The 21,241-nt window shown below is 43.8% G+C and overlaps 1 protein-coding gene and 3 long non-coding RNA genes across 66 annotated transcripts in view; 2 read left to right on the plus strand and 2 right to left on the minus strand.

The window, feature by feature from the left end:
* Nucleotides 1–999: 999 nt before the first annotated feature.
* Nucleotides 1,000–2,832, minus strand: LOC126984789 (uncharacterized). Of its 16 annotated transcripts, none has more exons than XR_007737802.1 (5): nucleotides 2,693–2,832; nucleotides 2,433–2,640; nucleotides 1,867–2,332; nucleotides 1,763–1,814; nucleotides 1,000–1,710 (listed from the first exon to the last, which is right to left on the minus strand). It is a non-coding gene; the product is annotated as an uncharacterized LOC126984789 (long non-coding RNA). The 16 variants fall into 16 exon arrangements; XR_007737800.1 differs by having other exon boundaries at nucleotides 2,433–2,536; nucleotides 2,589–2,728; XR_007737799.1 differs by having other exon boundaries at nucleotides 1,001–1,710; nucleotides 2,433–2,536; nucleotides 2,641–2,755.
* Nucleotides 2,458–3,623, plus strand: LOC126984788 (uncharacterized). Its single transcript, XR_007737786.1, has 2 exons — nucleotides 2,458–3,434; nucleotides 3,479–3,623. It is a non-coding gene; the product is annotated as an uncharacterized LOC126984788 (long non-coding RNA).
* Nucleotides 3,624–7,746: 4,123 nt separating this feature from the next.
* LOC126984783 (zinc finger protein OZF-like) overlaps nucleotides 7,747–21,241 on the minus strand; it is a 188,142-nt gene continuing 174,647 nt past the window's right edge. For 22 of the 48 annotated variants that reach the window (XR_007737762.1, XR_007737759.1, XR_007737749.1 and 19 more), the window contains 2 exons: nucleotides 11,458–11,602; nucleotides 7,749–8,911 (listed from right to left, as the gene is read on the minus strand). Coding sequence is in view for 1 of the 48 variants with exons in the window: in XM_050838886.1 (XP_050694843.1) it covers nucleotides 11,579–11,602 (24 nt within the window). In the remaining 47 variants the exon portion in view is untranslated. Of the gene's footprint in view, nucleotides 8,912–11,457; nucleotides 11,603–20,437; nucleotides 20,545–21,241 lie in introns of those variants that run through there. The other 26 variants (XR_007737768.1, XR_007737764.1, XR_007737748.1 and 23 more) reach the window with 6 other exon arrangements.
* The window catches only part of LOC126984793 (uncharacterized), a 54,170-nt gene continuing 52,736 nt past the window's right edge, over nucleotides 19,808–21,241 (plus strand). Inside the window, exon 1 of the long non-coding RNA XR_007737808.1 lies at nucleotides 19,808–19,973. This is a non-coding gene — a long non-coding RNA (uncharacterized LOC126984793). The remainder of the gene's footprint in view (nucleotides 19,974–21,241) is intronic.

Genomic DNA, 21,241 nt, shown 5'->3' on the forward strand with positions numbered 1-21,241 from the left:
CTCTCGAGATGTTACTTCGATCTCTGTACGTATAGGCAAGATTACATCTCTTAAAGTAACGCTATATAAGTTACGTCAACCTTAACCTGCGAGATGTTTGTATAAGTAACCTCAATTCACTGGTATGTTTGTATAAGTAACCTCATTTCACTGGTATGTTTGTATAAGTAACATCAATTCATTTCATATGTCGTATGTTACTTTGATCTGTATGTAAAGGGAAGATTACATCATTTAAACTAGCAAAATATAAGTTATGCCAACCTTACCTTTGAGATGTTTGTATAAGTAACTTCAATTCAGTCGTATGTCGTATGTTCATTTGATCTCTGTATGTCAAGGAGAGATTACGTCATTTAAACTAATGGAATATAACTTGTCAACCTTACCTACGAAGTGCTTGTATAAGTAACTGCAATTTGTATGTCGTGTGTTAATTTGATCTCTGTACGTTGAGGCAAGATTACGGCAACCCGGCACTCACTGTTATGCTCATTTCTCGTCTTTATGTAGATGTAACATTACGATCCACGTTATACTGAAGTTACTGTGTCATCCCTAACATTACGTATATGTCACTTTGGTTACTAAGTCTTGTTAACATTACTAACCATTATATTTAAGTTACTGTGTCATCCCTAACATTACGTATGTCACTTTGGTTACTAAGTCTTGTTAACATTACTAACCATTATATTTAAGTTACTGTGTGATCCCTAACATTACGTATATGTCACTTTGGTTACTAAGTTTTGTTAACATTACGCATTCATTCACTTTGGTTACTAAGTTTTGTTAACATTACGCATTCATTCACTTTGGTTACTAAGTCTTGTTAACATTACGCATTCATTCACTTTGGTTACTAAGTTTTGTTAACATTACGCATTCATTCACTTTGGTTACTAAGTCTTGTTAACATTACGCATTCATTCACTGCGGTTACTAAGTTTTGTTAACATTACGCATTCATTCACTTTGGTTACTAAGTCTTGTTAACATTACGTATCCATTTTATTTGTTACTATGCCATTTGTAACATTACGTATACATGTCACTTTGGTTACTAAGCTTTTTTAGCGTAATATATCCATTTAATTTAAGTTACTATGTCATTTAACATTACGTATACATATCGGTGTGGGTACCATGTATCTTGTAACATTACGATCCGTGCCACTTAATATACGTATATATTTTGTAACATTCTGATCCATGCCACTAAAATTAATATGCCATTTGTAACATGATGAATTCTGACACTTAAATTATTGTTAGTTCATCTGCAACATTACGATCCTCATCATACGTAAGTTACCATGTCCTCAGTAACATTACGTATCTGTGTCACTGCTGAGTTACTGTATCTTTTTTTATACAATCATTCCACAATCTTTCTACAATCCCTGTCATGCTTAAGTCACTACGCTGTCTGTAACGCTGGGTCCTCGTCACTTACGTCACCATATCTTCCGTAACATTACAATCCCTATCACACTTGGGTTACTGTGTCATCTGTAGCAATGCGTACTCCTGTCCCTTCGGTTGCTAAATCTTTTGTAATGTTTATTTCTGTCACTATTAACTTGCTCTGCCCTTTGTAACACTGAGACCAGGTTATGTTAGTCATTTGTTTTGTCACTTCTGTCCATCGAGAGAAGGTTATGGAAGCTACTCAAATGAATGTAATGAATGACTGGCTAACATAACCTTGTCTCAAAGTAAAGAAAAACATGTGTAATGAATGACTGGCTAACATAACCTTGTCTCAAACTAAAGAAAAACATGTGTAATGAATGACTGGCTAACATAACCTTGTCTCAAACTAAAGAAAAACATTTGTAATGAATGACTGGCTAACATAACCTTGTCTCAAACTAAAGAAAAACATGTAATGAATGACTGGCTAACATAACCTTGTCTCAAACTAAAGAAAAACACATGTAATGAATGACTGGCTAACATAACCTTGTCTCAAACTAAAGAAAAACATGTGTAATGAATGACTGGCTAACATAACCTTGTCTCAAACTAAAGAAAAACATGTGTAATGAATGACTGGCTAACATAACCTTGTCTCAAACTAAAGAAAAACATATGTAATGAATGACTGGCTAACATAACCTTGTCTCAAACTAAAGAAAAACATATGTAATGAATGACTGGCTAACATAACCTTGTCTCAAACTAAAGAAAAACACATGTAATGAATGACTGGCTAACATAACCTTGTCTCAAACTAAAGAAAAACATATGTAATGAATGACTGGCTAACATAACCTTGTCTCAAACTAAAGAAAAACATGTGTAATGAATGACTGGCTAACATAACCTTGTGTCAAACTAAAGAAAAACACATGTAATGAATGACTGGCTAACATAACCTTGTGTCAAACTAAAGAAAAACATGTGTAATGACTGGCTAACATAACCTTGTCTCAAACTAAAGAAAAACATGTGTAATGAATGACTGGCTAACATAACCTTGTGTCAAACTAAAGAAAAACATGTGTAATGAATGACTGGCTAACATAACCTTGTGTCAAACTAAAGAAAAACACATGTAATGAATGACTGGCTAACATAACCTTGTCTCAAACTAAAGAAAAACACATGTAATGAATGACTGGCTAACATAACCTTGTCTCAAACTAAAGAAAAACATGTGTAATGAATGACTGGCTAACATAACCTTGTCTCAAACTAAAGAAAAACATGTGTAATGAATGACTGGCTAACATAACCTTGTGTTGATTTAAATGATAAATTTCTAGCCTATTGAAACAAATACTACATCAATCACGTGTTCTCAGGATGCAAACTAATTCTGATCAGTTAGGAATAGGCTACAACTCATTTTGACAATTTATAAGAGCAGAAATTTTTCATTGATATTGAATTTAACCTTTAATTAGGGCAAAGGGAAAGATATATAGATACATAGAATATTACTATGTAGCATATAGCAGTTGTAGCTTTTACACATGCTAATAATTTAACAATCACAGACAAAATAGTAACCTATTACTGCTTCATTAAGAGCCATTTTCAAACTTAACAACCCTACCTCATCCTGTTGAACAGTAAACCTATCTCTAACACAAACACTAGAATAATACATTCATTTAGGTTAGTAATACAGTTCTGTTTTTCAATCTACCTTTTTCAGTGCCTACCCTGCAAGCTTGGGAATGGGGTAACCTGGTTAGTTTAGGTTTGATTCTTTCAAATATTCAATCAAACAGTATGTTAGTTTAGGTTTGATTCTTTCAAATATTCAATCAAACAGTATGTTAGTTTAGGTTTGATTCTTTCAAATATTCAATCAAACAGTATGTTAGTTTAGGTTTGATTCTTTCAAATATTCAATCAAACAGTATGTTAGTTTAGGTTTGATTCTTTCAAATATTCAATCAAACAGTATGTTAGTTTAGGTTTGATTCTTTCAAATATTCAATCAAACAGTATGTTAGCTTAGGTTTGATTCTTTCAAATATTCAATCAAACAGTATGTTAGTTTAGGTTTGATTCTTTCAAATATTCAATCAAACAGTATGTTAGTTTAGGTTTGATTCTTTCAAATATTCAATCAAACAGTATACTATGTTAGCTATAATTCAATCTGCCCCAAACATATTAATGTGGTACTAAACAACTGTTTGATTGCAGCCTGAAGCAGGAAGACAGAAGCTTAATGAAGAAGACTGGTGAGGGCCCCCGCCATCACTGAAGAACATGGTGCTGTCACCACTGTTATCTGTGGAGAGCTTCACATGGCACCCTCCATCACTGCCCAACATCACTGAAGAACATGGTGCTGTCACCACTGTTATCTGTGGAGAGCTTCACATGGCACCCTCCATCACTGCCCGCCATCACTGAAGAACATGGTGCTGTCACCACTGTTATCTGTGGAGAGCTTCACATGGCACCCTCCATCACTGCCCACCATCACTGAAGAACATGGTGCTGTCACCACTGTTATCTGTGGAGAGCTTCACATGGCACCCTCCATCACTGCCTGCCATCACTGAAGAACATGGTGCTGTCACCACTGTTATCTCTGGAGAGCTTCACATGGCACCCTCCATCACTGCCCGCCATCACTGAAGAACATGGTGCTGTCACCACTGTTATCTCTGGAGAGCTTCACATGGCACCCTCCATCACTGCCGGCCATCACTGAAGAACATGGTGCTGTCACCACTGTTATCTGTGGAGAGCTTCACATGGCACCCTCCATCACTGCCCAACATCACTGAAGAACATGGTGCTGTCACCACTGTTATCTGTGGAGAGCTTCACATGGCACCCTCCATCACTGCCCGCCATCACTGAAGAACATGGTGCTGTCACCATGTTATCTGTGGAGAGCTTCACATGGCACCCTCCATCACTGCCCGCCATCACTGAAGAACATGGTGCTGTCACCACTGTTATCTGTGGAGAGCTTCACATGGCACCCTCCATCACTGCCCGCCATCACTGAAGAACATGGTGCTGTCACCACTGTTATCTCTGGAGAGCTTCACATGGCACCCTCCATCACTGCCCGCCATCACTGAAGAACATGGTGCTGTCACCACTGTTATCTCTGGAGAGCTTCACATGGCACCCTCCATCACTGCCCGCCATCACTGAAGAACATGATGCTGTCACCATGTTATCTGTGGAGAGCTTCACATGGCACCCTCCATCACTGCCCAACATCACTGAAGAACATGGTGCTGTCACCACTGTTATCTCTGGAGAGCTTCACATGGCACCCTCCATCACTGCCCAACATCACTGAAGAACATGGTGCTGTCACCACTGTTATCTGTGGAGAGCTTCACATGGCACCCTCCATCACTGCCCGCCATCACTGAAGAACATGATGCTGTCACCACTGTTATCTCTGGAGAGCTTCACATGGCACCCTCCATCACTGCCCGCCATCACTGAAGAACATGATGCTGTCACCACTGTTATCTGTGGAGAGCTTCACATGGCACCCTCCATCACTGCCTGCCATCACTGAAGAACATGATGCTGTCACCACTGTTATCCCTGGAGAGCTTCACATGGCACCCTCCATCACTGCCCACCATCACTGAAGAACATGGTGCTGTCACCACTGTTATCTCTGGAGAGCTTCACATGGCACCCTCCATCACTGCCCGCCATCACTGAAGAACATGGTGCTGTCACCACTGTTATCTGTGGAGAGCTTCACATGGCACCCTCCATCACTGCCCGCCATCACTGAAGAACATGGTGCTGTCACCACTGTTATCTGTGGAGAGCTTCACATGGCACCCTCCATCACTGAAGAACATGGTGCTGTCACCACTGTTATCTGTGGAGAGCTTCACATGGCACCCTCCATCACTGCCCGCCATCACTGAAGAACATGGTGCTGTCACCACTGTTATCTGTGGAGAGCTTCACATGGCACCCTCCATCACTGCCCAACATCACTGAAGAACATGGTGCTGTCACCACTGTTATCTCTGGAGAGCTTCACATGGCACCCTCCATCACAGCCCTACATCACTGAAGAACATGGTGCTGTCACCACTGTTATCTGTGAAGAGCTTCACATGGCACCTCCATCACTGCCCAACATCACTGAAGAACATGGTGCTGTCACCACTGTTATCTCTGGAGAGCTTCATGGCACCCTCCATCACTGCCCAACATCACTGAAGAACATGGTGCTGTCACCACTGTTATCTGTGGAGAGCTTCACATGGCACCCTCCATCACTGCCCGCCATCACTGAAGAACATGGTGCTGTCACCACTGTTATCTCTGGAGAGCTTCACATGGCACCCTCCATCACTGCCCGCCATCACTGAAGAACATGATGCTGTCACCACTGTTATCTGTGGAGAGCTTCACATGGCACCCTCCATCACTGCCTGCCATCACTGAAGAACATGATGCTGTCACCACTGTTATCTGTGGAGAGCTTCACATGGCACCCTCCATCACTGCCCGCCATCACTGAAGAACATGATGCTGTCACCACTGTTATCTGTGGAGAGCTTCACATGGCACCCTCCATCACTGCCCGCCATCACTGAAGAACATGATGCTGTCACCACTGTTATCTGTGGAGAGCTTCACATGGCACACTCCATCACTGCCCGACATCACTGAAGAACATGATGCTGTCACCACTGTTATCTGTGGAGAGCTTCACATGGCACCCTCCATCACTGCCCGCCATCACTGAAGAACATGATGCTGTCACCACTGTTATCTGTGGAGAGCTTCACATGGCACCCTCCATCACTGCCCAACATCACTGAAGAACATGGTGCTGTCACCACTGTTATCTGTGGAGAGCTTCACATGGCACCCTCCATCACTGCCCGCCATCACTGAAGAACATGATGCTGTCACCGGTATTATCTCTGGAGAGCTTCACATGGGCGAGGGTATTTTTGACACTCCCCTTAGAAAGTGAGCATCCACTTGATGAAGGGAGTGATTCCAATACTAGTGATCTTTCTTTTAGCAGTATGGAATTACCATTGTTATTAGCATCATCCTCCGTATCAATTTTCATTTTTCCTTAGATTGGTTTAGATCAAGAGATATATATATATATATATATATATATATAAATATATATATATATATATAGATATATATATATATATATATATATATATATATATAAATAGATATATATTTCAATTCGTACTGAATGAGACATACTCATTAACAAAAAAAAAAAAAGTGCTGAGGGGGCCCACCTAGGATTAAAGATGATTTATTTAATAATATCTACATTAATATGCAACACTTGCCAATTTCTTTCTGGTGCCTTCATTGCTAGAATAGGATTTTATTTTCAATCACAGGAAAACAAATTAATATTGTGTATGAAAGGAAGATGGATATCCCGAGTCATATCATTTATTGCCCTTCAAATATAAGTATAACTGCTAACCCAATGAATCTTTTCTGCACAGCTGTGGGTAAAAAATTGCCACCTACAGAGATCCCCACAGCTGCTGTAACTTCGAAGCAGTTCACTTCATGTGATCCAGCACCTTCTACTGCCACTTCATCTTTACAACCCAGTTCCTCCTCCTCTACAACCATGGACTGTGCTTCTTCTTTGGTACCTTTTGCACCATATCAAAAAACATTTGTTGGTGTTGTAGCCTCCCCTTTTTCATGATGCCCCAAGACAAAGGAGGAGGTTCGATGATGAATATCGGGGCTGTTGTCAAAAGCAGGAAGTTTATCATGACCTCAAACAGACCAAAAAGGATCATTAGGAGTAGATAAAACACATGTCATAGGGATATGTTGTAGCAGCAGCTAGGTGCCTTCACAGAGGCTTGCCGTCATACAAGTAAGGTTTTAGACGTGTGCAAAACAAATATTCTAGGGTCTGGAGAATGTGATGCCGCATAATATCATGGTGACATTTCTATGTAGGCACAGGAGTTCCGTGTCTCAGGGTAATAGGTTCGCACCCACCACAGACTCAAGGGCTAACGGTACTGAGATGAGTACCGGGGCCACGTACAGCTATTGCGTATGCCCCAAACTTTACAGTAGCATGAAAGGAGAGGTGAGAGCAAAAGCAGATAAAAACAGACATAAAACAGGTGCTTCAGGGAGAGTTATGAATGATAAAGTATTATTAGGGATGATAACTTTTCTTTCTTTTTTTTTTTCTTTAGGTGCTGCCTGTAGTTCTGGAGGGCTCTTTTGAGAAGCATCTTGGACAGTCTCAGCCCAATAGTGGCACAGGTGAATTCTATTTATAGTGGCTGCCATGATGTATGACTGCTTGGCCCATGCTGCCCCCCAGTGCTCCACTTGAACGAACTCGCTGAAGTTAGGGTTGACTGCGGATCTGGGCAGCATGTGGGTAATCTTCTGCCACTCGGCGATGGCTTGAAAAATCAGCGTGTTTTTGTGGGACTCGAACCACGGGCTTACCATGCCCACACGCTGACCACTCGGCATCATTGCTCACCTCTCATTAGCTTTTGAGCCTGTGATGAGAGAGAACTCATTACCCTGGGTACACACGGCAAGTGCAGCACCTTGGTTACCAGTTTACCTTCCCCGGGTACCTATTTATTGACCCACCTGAAAGAGATGATGAACAGCTGTGCCCAAACTGTTCACTCGGGAATCCAGACCCAAGCCTGGATAGTCATGGCTTAAATTCACCCTCAACACTTCACCAGGGAGGCATGCAGTGGTCAAGAACAAAATTGATAAAGAGACAATTTACGGTATTACTTAAGATGTGCATCAGAAAGAATAATATATTTGTTTTTATACAACTAGAAGAGAACCCATTAATTAACCCAACACAGGTCCCATGCAACATCCGTGTTACCCACTGTTTACCTGTCCCAAGTCTCCCCAGGTACCCGTTTACCGACCATCCTGAAAGAAAGGATGAACAGCTGGGTGGGTTGCATGCTGACTGCCTGGGCCGGGATTTGGACCAAGGCCTGCAGATTTGTAGTCAGGGATGCTAACCTCTGCTTTTCCATCAAACTGGTGTTCAGGTTATTATTAACATAATTTGTATTAGCATTTAGTGGTATTTATAATATTTCCATTGATATAAGTTAATGTTTACATAATCAGTGTTGGTTTCAAGAAATGGGCACATGAAAAGGCTGTGTAAATTTTAATGAAAAAATATATAAGCAATATCTTAGTTATTTTGATTTCCTGAATTCTATACAACGTAAGATTTTAATTATATTCTACAATAAAAGCTGTGTTCATTTCTGGGGCTGTGATGCATGAACGCCTCTCCGGAGTACAAAGGGATCCCCACGGGTCTTCAATATACAGGTCTGCCTCCTGGCGGCCACCTCTCTCCTCTCTCCCAGTGAGTCGCTCTGTGAAGGTGTCTATAGGCTGCCATCGTTGCACTCTGCAATAAAGATGGTGTTCAAACCTTGTGTCATCCACTCACCGCCATTACTAGTCCACTGCAGGACAAAGGCCTGTCCAGCATTCTCAGCCTCTACACGTCTGATGTTGATGTCTATAGTATTCCATCCTGCATGATCTTTACCTGGTCTTCTGTCTGGCCAAATTCATAATGTGCTGTGGATATAAATAATATTACTAAGTGAAAACACACACACACACAAATATTGAAATCATTTACATATGTATGACTACCTGACATTAGGGGGGAACTGCCCCCATCATCCTACCCTCCAAGATTGCTATTTTATTTTTTTGTGTGTGCTAAAGTTGGTTAAGATTAATGTAATTAATGTGCTCTGCAAACCAGTTTTCTAAACTGTTTTCACAAGTCTTTTCCTAACTTTCAGTTGTCTTGGAATGGATATAAAGTTTCCAAGTAAAATTTCATCTAGAAGTATGGGAGGACGGCTGCCTGCGGCTCTGCAGACACTGAGCCCATCACATTCTCACTCTTGTTAAACACATCAAACCCTATCAGATAAACAGTAAAACCTAAAATAAAGCAATGCATGTTGATGTAGCAACTCTTACTAGTGAGGGAAGTTATCGGGAAAAAAATAAAATAAAAGGCACACTATTGTTCTTAACAGATACCATAAACTGCCAAGTGTTAGGTGTACACATTATATAAGAGAGAGAAAGCAAAAATGTTCCTTAAAGCCAAAATTCATTATGTCGCTGTCTCCTAAAAGCATGGGTTTGCTGTAGCAGATAGGAATTTGATCATAAATTCAGCCATCGTAAAGCACGGGGACACACACACACTCACACACACACACACACATATATATACACATACACACACACACACACACACACACACATATATACACACACAAACACATACAGTTACCTATCTCAATATGCACTGCCATTTTTTTCTATTCCTATTTTGAGGGAAAAAATATATATCTTTGACACCAGGAAATCCAGCACATATTATAAGGCTTTAAGGAAACTCTATGAGGAACATAACAAGGAGAATCATGACATGGAGGGGCAGTGGCTGAGCGGTTAGCATACCAGCGCCGCATTCAGGAGGTCCCAGGTTCGCGCCCCACCCACCACCACAAGATGGGATATTTCAGTTAGCGCCGAGTGGCCACGGACTACCCCCATGCTGCCCTCAAGACCTCCTGCCAATCCAGACTCTGGAGTCTCGCTCTGAATGGGATCACAGGTGAGCTCCGGGGACAGCAAGCAAGACAGCGCCACTATAAACAATTGCCTGCACCGTGATGGGCTGGGACCGACCATCAGGACCCATCACGAAAGCCTACCGGCATAGCTGGGCGTTATCGTGATAAGTTATCGCGATACTTTATCGCTGATAACAAAATCGGATTATCGACCATCCGCTATTTATTTAAATATATATCGATATCTTCGTTACTTTTGTAACCAAACTAGCGATAATCGCTACTTTTTTTTTTACGCCTCTCAGAAAAAAACGTCTCCCTACTGCGCATGTGTGGCCCGGTGTTGTATGAAAAAACTTCGGGGTATGAAATCTTTTCGGTGATGAGATTTCATACTTAGATCATGAAAATTAAAACACTAGGTTATTTTTTTATGCTACTCAAAAATCAATATATCAGAGAAAAATCATTTAACTTTGCCGCCAAAATGATTATTCACTGCCTCAAATTTGATATTCCATATTCGTTTGTGACCATGCCATGATACTGAAGGCACCCGGTGTTGTGTTATTTGGTGTCCCATCGTCAAAGCTGAGCTTTTGTTTTACAAACACTGATCTCGTGAACTGCTCATGCTCAGACCATTAATTGTAGACCTGTACAGTCTCACAATGCTTTTTAACATTAGAGTTGCTGGAAGCTGAATCAAACAGTACCACCATCCTCACTGTTTCTAGAATGACGTACACTCTGTACATATAAATACAACTCATACAGAGTGTCGTTCTAGAAACAGCGAGGATGGTGGTAATACTATATGTCTGATTCAGCCTTCCAGCAACTCTTAATTGCAGTTACAAGCTTTGTGAGACTATACAGGTCTACGCTTGCTGGTCTGAGCATGCACGTTCACGAGAGACCAGTGTTTGTAAACAATTTTGACGGTGGAACGCAAATAACACAACACTAGTTCGGGCATTTCTAGTATTACCGTCCATATGTACGTGTCAACGTGTGGTTTTAAGGTTTTGTAAGTTTCCTAAAATACAGATAATGAAAATTTGAATTCATCAATGTTGTTCTATCTGAAATATCAATATAGTATCGTTTTCGCCTATCGGACTTATCGCTAGCTAGTACGGGAATTGTGGATTTATATCGGGTATCGGTTATCACCTATATTTGTGTCTCTAGTTAACGAATATCGGTTATCGCCGTTGACGTTTTTCATTATCAGTTATCGGGAATAAGGTTTTCTGTTATCGTGCCCAGCTATGCCTACCGGTACCATAGACTAGAAAATAATAATAAAGAAATAAATTGGTCAACACACACACACACTCACCTCAGCAAGTTCCCCTTGCAGCTGGGTTGGGGGAGGCGTGGGTGTGTTCCCAGCACCAGCGGCCGCCCGGTAGGCTGAGGGGAGCTGCATCATCATGAGGGATGGCTGCTGCCTGAGACCTTCATGGGACAGCTGGGAACAAAACCTGCCAAGAGAAGATCAGTTAGCAGACAGCCACCATTCATCTGCCTGTTAGTAATGTGGGTAACACACACACACACACACACACACACACACACACACACACACACACACACACACACACACACACACACACGAGGGGAAAAAGGAGAAGGAAGAAAGGTTTAACCTATTAAATCTCAAGGGTCTTTTCTTTTAGTATTTTTTGGTAGTTTTCATTAAATTACATTCATCTGGTTAAAGAAAGATGCAACATAATGGTCTTAGCTTTTATTTTCCTTTAATAAGCTTGAAATCAGCTGTCCTCAAAAGAGGACACTGGGACAATATCATATCAACTGGGAAAATAAGGAAAGAAAACTATTACTATGTAATATTCTTTTTCATATATATGGAGCATGAAAAATACTCTATTATTCTTTTTGACAACACGCAGTTTACTATTATAATGAAAACTAAAAGTAAAAATGTACCTGTTATAGTAACAGTTCTGCCATGTGTATATCAATAGTAAAATCCAATACAAAACAAAAATACTTGTGCAGTGCTGCAACGCCTTCCTTTGGCACCGTCTTTCCTTCTCCCGCTTTGCAATGACATGGGCCTTTCCATCATAGCGAGCATCAACCATTGTTGTGGACGGGCTAGGGGCACAGCTTTTCCTTCCCAGTCTTCCATTTGCATCACCCAGCTTCAAGTGTGGAACACAAATCTCTCTTCTGAAGGTTATCAAATCAAGCTGATCCTTTCCTTCATGCAGGAATTTATGAATTTTCACCTACAGAAATGCTTTCTTCAAATATACCAAATTGCTGAAATGATCACAGAATTTCCTTTTTTTTCTGGTGGGTTTATCTTTCTATACAGCACATTCCTCAGTGACATCTTTGTCCACATGAACCTCTAGTGTACCTGGTACATCTTGAACAGATATTTCACCAATTACATCACCACTGACATCCTCTTCGTCAGTCAGTTCATCTGCATCTGGTGGTCCAATAATCACATCGCCCTTTTCAAACTCTCCCTCGGCGCCCTTTTCACACAACAAGGCATGTGCTTCATCTATTGTCAGTGCAGAATAGGTAGCTTTCACCATCTGCAATACAGCAGCTCAATGCAGCACTCAAGTGAGCAATACCTAAGTCAACAAGTATACGATATAAAAGAGTAAACACACACACACACATACACGGCCCAGTAGCTCAGGGGTAGAGCGTCTGGCTCACAACCAGAAGGATCAGGGTTCAATTCCCCGGCCAGGTGAAGGTAAGTTGGATTTGTCTTCTTTCACGTGTAGCCCCTGTTCACCTAGCAGTGAGCAGGTACGCGACGTCAGGCAAGGAGTTGTGACCTCGTTGTCGCGGTGTGTTGTGGGTGAGTGGTCTCAGTCCTACCCAAAGATCGGTACTACGAGCTCTGTGCTCTTCCGTAGGGGAACGGCTGGCTGTCTCGAGAGAGACCCGCAGCAGACCAAGAGGTGAATTACACACACACACACGCACACATATTTTTTTTATATATCATATCATGTGCCTACCAACATCTGCGGCTGATTAGACAAGCATCCTGCGGTGGTCTGCGTAGGAACTGGGATTCAGTCCGCTCTACAGCATGCACCATCCTGAACGTGTTGTGACACGCGCTGCCACGATATCGTCCCAGTGTCCTCTTTTGAGGACAGACATTTTGTAATATCAATAATTATTTTTCTACTTAAGATAATTTATTGGGGTATTATGAGAATAATATTGCATCTTCTTGAGAATAAAACACAGCAAAATAATAGTTCATCTCAGGAATGAGAAAGTCAGCACAGCCTAGTCAATGCAGTGCATTTTGAGGCAGAAATTTTCACCAGTTTCAGAGTCAAACTACAGTCAGATAAAGATGTCATTAAACCTTAAGCTTTTCTTTATGTACGTCAGGAAGGAATCATTATTCTGTGCTGTAACTTATATATGTTTTCATAACATGGGAAAATTAGGTGTTATCAGGTGTCCTCAAATGAGGACATTGGGATAAAATGGGTTAAGGATTGCATACACAAACATAGATGGTCTTGTATAAAAATAAAAAACTAATGATTATTGAAGGGAGAGTGATCCAGATATGATATGTAGAGTTGAAACAAACCTTGCAAAATAACTGGAACTTGTGCTGGAGGAAAGAGCAAGTACAACATTGGGAGAAAAGATAGGAAAGAAGGAAAGGGAGGAGGAGTGATGACAATGACAAAACAAAACTTGAAAGCGACTGAAGTGAGACATGGAAATGGTAAGTGCGGAGGTGATGGCTGTGCAGGTAGTGGTACAGGGTGGAGAGAAGAATAACATAATAACAGCCTATGTCCCCCTAAAGCCAAAAGTTGGAATGAAGTAAGATACAACACTATGCTGGAAGAAACAGTACGGGCACTGACAGACCAAATAAAGAATAGTAGAAAGCTAATATTTATATATTTATTATAATAATAAATGAAGTTATGGATGAGAATGGAAAGATGCTGAAAGACGGGAAGCTGAGAAAGAGATGGAGAGAATATTTCAAAACTTAATGAATTTTGAGGATGGACGTCCAGCAGCTGTAACAGCAGCAGTTTTGAGTAGAGGTAGAGGAGGAGTATATAAAGAAAGAAGTATAACATATGAAGAAGTAAATCAGGCAATAAAATGATTAAAAAACGAAAAGGCAGCAGGAATTGATGGAATCACAGCAGAAATGTTGAAGTGTGGAGGAGATGAAGTTGTGAAATGAATGGTCAAGATATTTGAAGTAGCATGGGAAGGGGGTGCCAGCAGACTGGACAAAGCCATCATAGTCCCAGTTTACAAGGGAAGGGCAGGAGAGGGAATGGGAGCTATAGAGGTGTAAGTCTCCTGAGTATACCCGGAAAGGTATATGGAAAAGTCATAATAGAGAGGGTGCAAAGACTTACAGAAGAGAAAATCAGTGAAGAGCAAGGAGGCTTCAGGAAGGGAAGGGGATGTGTGGATCAGATATTTGCCTTCAGGATGGTAGTAGAAAAAATATTAGCAAAAGGAAAGAATCTATACGCTGTCTTCATGGATTTGGAAAAAGCTTATGACAGAGTCGATTGGATTGCATTGTTTTAAAGATTTATGGTGTGGGAGGAAAACTGCTTAGTGCAATAAAGTCTTTCTATGAGGATGCATCTGCATGTGTCAAAATTACTGGAGAAACAAGTGAACATTTTGAGATAAAAGTGGGCTTAAGACAAGGGTGCGTCATGTCACCATGGTTATTCAATATTTATATGGACGGTGTTATTAGAGAAATGAAGGGCAAAGTTGGAGAATTTGGAGTATGACTGTTCGATGGGGGAAGGAAGTGGGTACTGAATTCGATACTGTTTGCTGATGACACGGTGCTCATTGCACCACACCATACCATACCCAGCCACACCACACACCACACCATACCCAGCCACACCACACCACACCATACCCAGCCACACCACACCACACCAAACCCAGCCACACCACACCATACCCATGGAGCCACACCACACCCAGCCATACCATACCACACTATACCCAGCCACACCACATACCACACCATACCCAGCCACACCACATACCACACCATACCCAGCCACACCACACACCACACCATACCCAGCTACACCACACACCACACCACACCCAGCCACACCAAACCCCACACCAAACCCAGCCGCACCACACACCAAACCACACCCAGCCACACCACACCATATCTAGCTGCACCACACACCACACCACACCACACCATACCCAGCTGCACCACACCACACACCACACCATACCCAGCCACACCTCACCACACCATACCCAGCTGCACCGCACACCACACCACACCCTACCCAGCTGCACCACACACCACACCATACCATACCCAGCCACACCACACCATACCCAGCCACACCATACCATACCCAGCCACACCACACATCACACCACACACCACACCACACCATACCCAGCCACACCACACACCACACCATACCCAGCCACACCACACACCACACCATACCCAGCCACACCACACACCACACCATACCATACCCAGCCACACCACACCATACCCAGCTGCACCACACACCACACCACACACCACACCATACCATACCCAGCCACACCACACACCACACCATACCCAGCCACACCACACACCACACCACACCAGTGTTGCCAAATATGTCGGGTGTAATAGTGCTAGACTGAGGTGTGAAATGCGCTAGAAATGCACTAGGAAAATTTTTGTCTCCTCCCATCCATTGAAAACAGTAATAGCAGCTAAATAATTGTTATCATGATAGTATTGATCATTAGTACTTTGAGATCATATTGATAATGCCACTTTCTAGTGCTACTATAATAATAATAATAATAATAATAATAATAATAATAATAATAACAATAATAATAATAATAATAATAATAATAATAATAATAATAATAATAATAATAATAATAATAATAACAACAACAACAACAACATTAATAATGAGAATACTATAAATATCTACTCAGCTATCAACCTACAGTATATTCTACAAAATAATAACCTAACAAACTCAGTATACATATGTATAATGTTATTGGAGCTAAGTTGACCGAACATTTTAATTACCAATGAAAGTTCACGTCAGGTTCAGCATTGTGCTGCTCCCGGCATTAACATTATTACATAACCAAGGCTGATTCAGCCTCTCTGGCTTAGACAGCCGCGTATGTGTAATTTGACCCCCCCTGCGTATGAATAATTTGACCTGTTTTAGTCAACTGTGTTGTCTCGTCTGATTAGTTTCTCCGTGTATAATGAAATGTCGGACAAGCACTTGTTTAAAATGACTAAGAATGTACTTACACAGAAGGCACACGTATGAAAAAACTCATGTAAAAGCCTCCCCTGGGGTATATCCCCAACGAAATACAAAAAATAAAAAAAGTCATCAAATCCAGCTGACACTAGATCTGAGTCCTGACTGCCTTCACCTATATGTAGGCCTATCAACGTTCAAAGACTTTTTTTTAGTTATTGTATTTTATTTCACATCTCTATTTATTTATTTACTATTTGTTGATTAATTTTCTAATCATCGGGAGCCCCCTGAATGCCCGGGGCCTAGAGAGGCTGCAGCCTCGTAACTCTCAATGTAAATCCGCAACTGCCTTTCCGGAACTTTTAATGAATCCTTGGCAGTGAATGTGTGTGTGTGTGGAGGGGACTGTTTCCATGGGGTGGGAGCTTGGTAAGGAGGGTGTGACGGCATGCACCGCTCCCTTTACCTCGCTCGCTAATTGCTACTATAGGAGGCCTCGGAGACTGGACGTGCGACCTGCTGTCCTGATCGACCTCCACACACACACACACACACACACATTACGTATAACCGTGGATTCCCAGAAATGCGCTAGAACGTGCACCAAATAGAACAAAAATGCACTAAAAAACGCGCTATGCGCAAAATACAAAATTTATGCGCTGGTTTGTGATGTCAATGCGCTAGAACTAGCACATTTCGCGCTAGTTTGGCAACACTGCACCACACCATACCATACCCAGCCACACCACACCACACCAGACTGAAATTGAGAGAATTCGTAACATGACTGACCATGGCTATTAATTAGTGTCTGTACTCAAAGACAAATTGTGTGTGATGAATGTTCAGTGTGCTGTAAATAATTGTTGAATATTTAATTGTGATACTATAATGAAAATAGCGGACTTGAACACTGAACTAGTTGTTATATGTGATATTATTCGTAAAAGAAATTAAGACACTCACTCACCCACTACAATGTTTGAGAATGAGTGCATCGAAGACTATTATTGAGGCTAACGTTGAAATTGTTGACGGCCCTCGTAGAGCGCTGCATCAGCGGCGGAGCAGGGCATGAAACCTCATCAACGGTAACGGTAACCATACCCAGCTGCACCACACACCACACCACACGATACCATACCCAGCCACACCACACACCACACCACACCATACCCAGCCCCACCACACACCACACCATACCCAGCTGCACCACAAACCACACCACACCACACCCAGCCACACCACACACCACACCATACACCACACCACCACACCACAACATACCCAGCCACACCACACACCACACAAGACCCAGCTTCACCAGACACCACACCACACGAGACCAGACCCCGCCACACCACACCATACCCAGCTGCACCACACACCACACCACACCATACCCAGCTACACCACACACCACACCATACCCAGCTACACCACACACCACACCATACCCAGCTGCACCACAAACCACACCACATGATACCACACCCACACCACCACACCACACCATACACAGCCACACCACACACCACACAATACCCAGCAGCAACACACACCACACCATACCCAGCCGCACCACACACCACACCATACCCAGCTGCACCACAAACCACACCATACCCAGCCACACCACACACCACACCATACCCAGCTGCACCACACACCACACCACACCAGACCATACCCAGCCACACCACACACACCACACCATACCATACCCAGCTGCACCACCAACCACACCACACCACACCATCCCCAGCCACACCACACACCAAACCATACCCAGCTACACCACACACACCACACCAAACCATACCCAGCCGCACCACACCATACCATACCCAGCTGCACCACACCACACCACACCACATCACACCCACACCACACCACACCACACCACACCCAGCCGCACCACACACCACACCACCAGCCAGCACACACACCACACCACACCATACCCAGCTGCACCACACACCACACCATACCCAGCCACACCACACCATACCCAGCCGCACCCCACACCACACCACACCATACCCAGCCGCACACACCACACCACACCACACCCAGCCACACCACACACCACCACACCATACCCACCACACACCACACCACACCACACCACCATACCCAGCTGCACCACACCACACCCAGCCACACCACACACCACACCATACCCAGCTGCACCACACACCACACCCAGCTGCACCACACACCACACCATGCACCACACACCACCACACCATACCCAGCTGCACCACACACCACACCACACCCAGCCACACCACACCACACACCACCATACCCAGCTGCACCACACCACACCATGCCACCACACCACACCATACCCAGCTGCACCACACCACACCATACCCAGCCCCACCACACACCACACCATACCCGGCCGCACCACACACCACACCAAACCCACCCCCACCACACACCACACGACACCAAACCCAGCCACACCACACCACACACCATACCCAGCTGCACACCACACCACACCATACCCAGCCACACCACACCACACCATACCCAGCTGCACCACACACCACACCACACCACACCCAGCCACACCACACACCACACCATACCCAGCTGCACCACAAACCACACCACACCACACCATACCCAGCTACACCACACACACCACACCATACCATACCCAGCTGCACCACACCACACCACACCATACCCAGCTACACCACACACACCACACCACACCACACCCAGCCACACAACACCACACCACACCACACCCAGCCACGCAACAACACACCACACCACACCACACCACACCACACCATACCCAGCCGCACCACACACCACACCACACCATACCCAGCCGCACCACACACCACACCATACCCAGCCGCACCACACACCACACCACACCACACCATACCCAGCCGCACCACACACACCACACCATACCACACCCAGCCACACCACACCACACCACACCCAGCCACACACCACACCACACCATACCCAGCTGCACCACACACACCACACCACACCACATTACCCTCCCTTTCCTTCCTTCTCTTACCTTACCTTTCCCGGACTATCTTTCGCTTCCCTTCCCTTTTCATTCCTTGGGATTTCCTTCCCTTGCTCTACCTTCCCTTCCCTTCCCTTTCTTGGACTTGCTTTCCTTGGCCTTCCCTTCCCTTCCTCTGCCTTCCCCTCCTTTCCCTTCCCTTCCTTCTCTTCCCTTTCTTGGACTTGCCTTCCCTTACCCTCCATTCCCATCCCTTCCTTCCCCCTTCCCTTCCCTCTCCCTCCCTTCCTCCTCCCATCCCCATCCCTACCTTGGTCACTATAACTACTGTAGGCAGACACACTTCAGAAGTGGATCTTCAATGTCATCCCTTGTCTTAAAGAGCTTTCCACAAACATCACACTTGAACTCTCTAAGGCCATAGTGCCTGAAGACATGTCGATCGAGTGCCTGCTTCACACTGAACCTCTTCCCGCACTCTTCACACTCATGACTTTTTACACCAGTGTGTGTAAGGGTGTGTGTATCAAGGTGACTCTTCAGGGTGAATTTTTTCCCACATTCCTTACATTCATAGTTCTTCACACCAGTGTGTGTAAGGGTATGTCTATCAAGGGTATTCTTCCGGCTGAATTTTTCCCACATTCCTTACATTCATAGTTCTTCACACCAGTGTGTGTAAGGGTGTGATATCTGAGGCCTTCCCTTGAGGTGAATTCTTTTCCACACTCCAGAAACACAAACTTCCTCTCTCCTTTGTTGCTGGAGTTGCCAGCACCAAGTTGCTTCATCTGGTGACCACTGACCCTCCTGCCCCCTGCAGCAGTCTGCTCCTGCTTGTCCTGGCCACTCATGCTGCTGTCCAGCCCTGCAGGTGAGGCGGCCCCAACCTTTGCGGCGGCTGAGTGTGTTGCTGTTGTCCTCGTCCTTTCCTTGTTCTCTTTTCCTCCACACACCGGCGTGGTGGGCGGCCTGTCTTGTGCAGGACAGCTTACCTACTTCTGCTGCATGAGAAGGTTAAGACTTCCCGGCGGCGGTGGTGGAGGTGTTGTCCTGGCAGTGTTGGGGCTGAGGGTGTCGCTGGCCAGCAGGTCCCCAGCGCCAATTGGGTGTGGAGCCTTCGTCGTCTTCTTCTTCTGGGGTGTTTTAGGGGGCTGGTTGGGCAGGGCCAGAAGGGATGCGGCGTGTGCTCTCTTGCTCTTGCTCTTAGTAGTAGTAGTAGTAGTCGGTCGGGAGTTTTGCCTTTGTAACGGCACTCTCTGATGTGTCTACTGTCTGGGTCTATTGTTTTCCTTTTTCTTTCATTCTTTTTTCTCTTATTGTCCAAAACTTGTGTACTGTTGTTTTCGTTTGTTCGGTGTGTTCATTTTCAAATAAAAATTTTCCAATGGTGTCGTCCTCTTCTTCCTCGTAAGGCTGTTGCAGCCTCACGCACTTTATTCTTTCCTCTGCACAGGCCGGGCATCAGAGCAGGAAGTGTCGCATTTCTTCGTGTTCAGCTTCACACATGTCACACTTGGTTTCCTCTCGCCGGTGTCTGTTTCTGTCTTTTAGTTGCATGTTGTTTGTCCTGCATCTGAATAGCACTTCTGAGGCTTGGTTGTTGGTGTATACTTCCTCTTGTCCTCCCAACTCCTGTCTCCATTTTCTATATATCTTAAGGCTTGCTTTCTCATTCATTTGCCTCTTCCACTCTCTTGTATCCACCTCTCTCATTCTCTGCTTTATACTCTCCTTTGTCTCATTCCTCACACTCACACTCAGTCCCTCTGTTGCTCTCAGTTCATTCAACAAATCTT

The sequence above is a fragment of the Eriocheir sinensis genome, chromosome 57 (genome assembly GCF_024679095.1).
Source record: "Eriocheir sinensis breed Jianghai 21 chromosome 57, ASM2467909v1, whole genome shotgun sequence".
NCBI lineage: Eukaryota > Metazoa > Arthropoda > Malacostraca > Decapoda > Varunidae > Eriocheir > Eriocheir sinensis.